This window comes from Macaca fascicularis, chromosome 3 (genome assembly GCF_037993035.2).
Source record: "Macaca fascicularis isolate 582-1 chromosome 3, T2T-MFA8v1.1".
In the NCBI taxonomy this organism is placed as follows: Eukaryota; Metazoa; Chordata; class Mammalia; order Primates; family Cercopithecidae; genus Macaca; species Macaca fascicularis.
This window is the reverse complement of record NC_088377.1, coordinates 113,665,329-113,671,328: the sequence shown is the minus strand read 5'-3', so window position 1 is coordinate 113,671,328 and position 6,000 is coordinate 113,665,329. Positions and strand designations below refer to the sequence as shown.

Below are 6,000 nucleotides of genomic sequence, written 5' to 3'. Positions count from 1 at the left end.
AAATTTTGAATATTTATTATTATTTTTTTAGAGATGGGGTCTCACTCTGTTGCCCAAGCTGGAGTAAAGTGTGTGATCACAGCTCACCACAGCTTTGAACTCCTGGCCTCAAGTGATTCTCCTGCCTTGGCTTCCCAAAGTGCTGGGAGTATAGTCGTGAGCCACTGTGCCTGGCCAGATATATCTTTTTATACATGTGATATAAGAGTATGTATATTGATTGTGGCCGATATATTGTTTATTCTATGCTCATTTCACCCAGTAGAAAATGAGTGATAATGATCATTTTACCCAATACATATTTTTCAGTCACTTAGCAAAACAATATCTAGATTGATAACTGGAATTATTCAAGACAAAATTAGAAAGTTTTAAAATTATGTAGCTTTAACGATAGCCATCACATGCATATTTTTTTCTCACATATTTTTCACTGAAAACTTGTTCTTAAAAACCTATTCTATATCAATACGAGAATCTTTTACTCTGTAAACAATACACACTACCTGTCTAGGAGAGTGAATTAAATAATAAATTTTTTGAACTGAACTTCCAGCTTTTACTGTTGAAGAAACTGAGGCCCAGAGACATTAAGTGATTTGAAGGTGGCCAACAAGTAGTTAATGTTAGAGCTGAGACGAAATCCCACATGCCCTGACTTGGAGCAGAGGGTTCTTTCTTCTTATCCAAATCCATATACATGATATGATGGAGCTTTCAAACTGGGGTATGCATACCCCTGCGGGCAATGGCAGCAAGCCAGGGAGGTAAAGCCACAGGATCAACACAGGGTGTCTTGCTTCAATGTAAATATTACACAAAGATTTGAGGCAAGTTAGGGGAACTGCTTTATTTTTATATTAAAACAAGATTGATTGTAAAGAAGAATGCATATTTTACATGAATTTTAAAAATTCCAGGCTAGATTCCTCAGGCTATAATCCCACCCCATGGAGGTAAAAGTTCTCTCTGTTCACTCTGCTGGGAATAATTCTTTTGTAAAAATTTCATGTCACCAAAGTGAGAATGTCTGGGAAGGAGCTTTTATCCAAAAAGTGCCTTCATTAACCTCCATCCTTGACCTTCCATAATTAAATTTGCTTTATTTTAGCCTTCATGATGAGTTAATTTCTTCTTTAAGAAGGAACACATTAAGATCTTATAATAAGTGAGTCTTGAGTTCCTTTCCTAAGAATAGGGTTTTTTTTAAAATTACCCTTTTAATATGAGGTAAAACGCTGAAAAAATAAAGAATAAAAATTTTCGATGTGATTTTAGTAGAAATTAACTGGCGACTAGTTTACATCTGCAAGATGCTCCTTAAAACTATTTTGCATATGGTTATTAAGTCACATTTGTGTAATGTAGAAAACTGAACAAGTATTGTTCATTTCCTTTTTTTCTTGTAGCACATTCATGAATAATATCTGCAATGCTATAACACACATCAACAGCAAACATGAGCCAACGAATTATTATATATGCCTCCTCAGTGGACCATTTCTCTCATTTGAGTTTTATTTCTAGGATAGAAACTACTTAAACAATAGTTCTTAGATGATTAATCCCTCCACAATAACTTGGAGAGCTTTTACCCCCACCTCAGCCCCAAATACATATTAGAACTACTGAAACAATGTGTGCTTGATTTCCCCACTGAGACATTTTTTAATGTTTCATTTCAACACCAGCATTTTTTTTTAACGCAAGTAGCTTGACCCATTTCAGAAAGCTACATTTGATTCCTAGATTTCAGGTTCAAATTGGGAGCCAAGAAACCAATTCATTTAATCCAGTCAACATTAATTAAGCGCAGTATGTTAGGCTCTGGCAGAAGAGAGCGATGTCTTAAGCAGGATCCTGCCTCCAAAGTTACCCAAGCTAGAGGGAACAAGGCTCATATAAATAAAATCACAAGATAATCTATGCTAGAGGTTCCAATACAGTTACAGGAGACAGCAACTTCAAAAAACAAAAACAAAAAACGAGGTTGAAAAGATTGGCCAAATAGTGGCTCAATTTATCCATTTCCTGTCAGAGAAAAGATTTCTCAGCTACTGAAACAATATGCACTTGTTCTTAGCCAATAAAGTCAGTAGAGAGTTCCTTCCATTTTTCTGTGCACCTGGACTCTTCCGGAGCCTTAATACTACCACCCCCATCTTCATCCCAGGTCTGGGTCTATGGTGAGGCAATTAAGGCAGTGGCCTTGGATCTGGATGTAAGAAGCACCATAAAACCAAAAATTCAGCATTCAAAGTGAATTTTTTTTTTTTTTTTTTTTTTTTTTTTTTTTTTTTTGAGACAGAGTGTCCCTCTGTCACCCAGGCTGGAGTGCAATGGTCTGATCTTGTCTCACTGCAACCTCTGCCTCCCAGGTTCAAACTATTCTCCTGCTTCAGCCTCCCAAGTAGCTGGGATTACAGGCGCATGCCACCATGCCCGGTTAACTTTTGTATTTTTTTTAAATAGAGACAGGGTTTCTCCATATTGGCCAGGCTGGTCTGGAACTCCTGACCTCAGGCAATCCACCTGCTTCAGCCTCCCAAAACACTGGGATTACAGGCGTGAGCCACCGTGCCCGGCCTCAAAATAAATATCTTAATGCAATATTTAAAAACAGAAAAATCAAAATGTATGCAAATAACATGCATAATGAACAAAATGTCAAGCTTTTAAATAGAGACACGATCAGTAGTACTGGCTTTTTTCCTTTTGCGTCAAGATCCACAGTGACTCTGCAGGGCACCTCGTCACCCCCACCCTGTACATGAGGCCAGTGGTCCATACACACGTCTAATTTTCAGAAACCTAAATTTCCTGATATTCAAATCTCGAATCAAAGTGATGATTACTGGGTGACTGCTGTTGAGGCGCTCTGACCTCCTCCTGGTCCCGGACATAGCTGACCCCCTCTCTCCGGCATCTACCACACGCATCACCACGAGCAGAGATAACAAGCGTGTGTCCGAGGCGCAAGCGTGGGTGTTGCAGAATCACACGCGCAAACGTCACAGAAGTCAGCGTTTGGCTTCAAATATTTCCCAGTGTGGACTGGCTTTTAGTCAACGGGAATGCGGTAACTGTTGGTAACAGAACAATGAGCTGCGCGCCAAGCCAAGTCTCTCTTCGGTGCCACCCGCGGGCGAGGCCGGATTAATCACCGCTGCTGCCAGCGGCCCGTGTGTCCTGATGTCCTGGGACCCGAACCCCGTTCCCCGTGCCTTGCGATGCCGGAGCCTACGGAGGGCGTCCGAAACTGCCCTACAGAGCAGTCGCCGGGTAAGCGGCACCTGCCTTCTCAAGCCATCAGCCCCTCTGGCCCCCTGCCTGAGGACTCCAGGCAGATACTGACTTTGGAAGGGAATTTCCGTATCCTAAAGATGGAGATAGGTCAGATTTCAAATTAATTGGTCAACATAAAAGGAGAACAAGGAGTCTAGCACAAAATTGGAATGTGAACAGCGTTTAGCGGTGGCAAAGCCCCCTCAGCAACTCTGCCTGGGCTAGAGGTCCCTAATCTCCTGGGTGGGCTTTGAGAACTTTCCGATCCACACTAATAGACTTACACTGACCTTTTACCACTCAGCATCTGCTGCGTATATAATTATGGTGGTTTGTAGATTAAGTGAAACGGAGATTAAGTAAATTTTGCAGTCTTGATTCTCCAACAGGGGTGTGTGGGTGTGAGTGTGGGTGTGTATCCCTAATATATTGTTCCCGGCAAGTGCAAATCGACACCTTGAAGAGGAAACGTTATTTGATGATCCCTACAAGCAGAGTCCAGAGCAGTTAAAATAATGATTAAAAGAATATTTGGATATTTGGGTGGGGAAAAAGAATCTCAGAATTGTGCCAGGTGAGACCTAGCAAGGCTTTCTGGAGTTCTCTGACTCATCTGCAAAGACGGGGGCTGCTGTGATTAAAGGAGGCTGAGAGTTCTGTGTTGAATTGAAAGCTCTTCACACTAAGTCCTAACTTGTGCCTGCGTGTTGCATGGAGGTACAAGAATTTATCATCAGAGAGGACATTTTCTTCTATAGGTTTTAATACTGACCTTATTCTTCTAGGATTTAATAATCCTACCATTTTCAAACATTTTTTCCCTTTGATTCTAGATCTTCAGGCATTGGGCGGTGGAGGAAGCAGCTGCTGTTCTCCCCGTGCTAGAACTGTTCACATCCCAATTTTGTGATGGCCTCTTTTTATTTTCCTTTTAGGCTGACCAATTAATTTGAAATCCAACTTTTCGCCCTCTTCAAGCTACTGATATTCAGGCCTCTAAATTCAGTACCTTTTCTGAGTGACATCCTCCACCAGCCAAAACAATGCTGCACATTGAAATTCTACCTTCTTCAAATGCCCCTCTGCCTCCCACTGTCCTTTTGTTTTTCTACCTCACTTGACAACGATCCTCCTCTGTCTCCTTTCCAACATGTTTCCCTCTCCTTTCTTTCCATGAAAGGAAAGACACTTCATCGTGATCTTCCTTGGATCCCACTCTCCTCAGGTTAACTGACTCATCAGATCAGCACAGCTGCCCGGATGAGATCTCTGATGAGTTCCACATTTACCCTTGCAGCTTTCTGATGGATGCCTTGACCAGTATGTTCCACCATGGCCTCAATTTCAGCATTTCTCAGCTGCATCTGTCTTCCCTCCCAGTTACCTTTCTCATCAAGTCATCACATCATCATCATCATCACCTGTGACTTCCCTCGTGCTAATTCTCTGCCTCCTTTTACTTGCCAGTTCCCATTCATTCTCCCTAAACATGCCCCATGTCATATCTGTTCACTGCCCATTCACACTTGCCCCCACCCTAGGGCAGGTTCCTTAGCAGGTGGACTTTGTTTCCCAGAGGTAGCCTTGCTTCCTGTCTGCAGTTCTCACTGCACCCCAGGCCCCCATACACATCACTGCTAGAGTCATCTTCCCGAAGCCTAGCTTTGTCACATGTTTTTTCTTTTTGTTTTTCTTTTTTTTTTTTTTTTCGAGACGGAGTCTCGCTCTGTCGCCCAGGCTGGAGTGCAGTGGCGCAATCTCGGCTCACTGCAAGCTCCGCCTCCCGGGTTCACGCCATTCTCCTGCCTCAGCCTCCCGAGTAGCTGGGACTACAGGCGCCCACAACCGCACCCGGCTAATTTTTTGTATTTTTAGTAGAGACGGGGTTTCACCGTGGTCTCGATCTCCTGACCTTGTGATCCGCCCGCCTCGGCCTCCCAAAGTGCTGGGATTACAGGCGTGAGCCACCGTACCCGGCCTGTCACATGTTTTTTCTAGTTCAAAAATCCAGTAATATCTTCCTATTCCCCCAGAAGTGAGCACAATGCTGAATCACCCAATAGTCAGTTCTGTGCCTTCAGGGTACCAACAAAGCAAGGGCACCAACGGAGAAGGAGGAAAAGTGTTTGTGACATAATTTGATACTGGATATTGTGTAAAAGCATTGACATTGTTATCCTTAATTAGACTTTCTTACATGAATTTTACCATACAGCTACTTAGAATATATATTTCATATATATGTACATATACATGTGTTTATATATCATATAAAATTAAATGATGTTCAGTTAGAGTTCTCAAGGCCTGAAGAAGTTTTCTCTGAGCACTGATTAAGTACACAGTTCTGAGCCTAAATTTCAAAGTTGGCATAAATAATATGACCCCAACCCACCTTTCTTATTTCTCACAATAGCCTTCCACATGCCTTTTACTTCAGCCAAAGGCTGTACAGCCCCACATACCTTATACATTCTTCTGCTTCTTCTGTTTTGTGTGCTTACTCTCCTCTTCCACCAACATCCTGTTTCTAATTTCGCCTCACCTCTCAAGGCCCAGCCTGACTGTTAGTTGTGCCCTGAAATCTTCCAACGTGCCTGGGCTAACAGTACAGGCATACTTCATTTCTACTGTGCTTCACTATATTGTGCTTTGCAGATACTGGTTTTTTTTTTTTTTTTTTTTTGAATGTTACTATCATATTTGTTTAAGGGA

The 6,000-nt window shown here is 42.1% G+C and overlaps 1 protein-coding gene across 1 annotated transcript in view; it reads left to right on the top strand.

Moving 5' to 3' along the window:
- Positions 1-3,063: 3,063 nt before the first annotated feature.
- LRRC72 (leucine rich repeat containing 72) overlaps positions 3,064-6,000 on the top strand; it is a 52,009-nt gene continuing 49,072 nt past the window's right edge. The window contains exon 1 of the mRNA XM_005550059.4: positions 3,064-3,282. Within this exon, the coding sequence (XP_005550116.2) occupies positions 3,193-3,282 (90 nt within the window). The 5' untranslated portion in view covers positions 3,064-3,192. The remainder of the gene's footprint in view (positions 3,283-6,000) is intronic.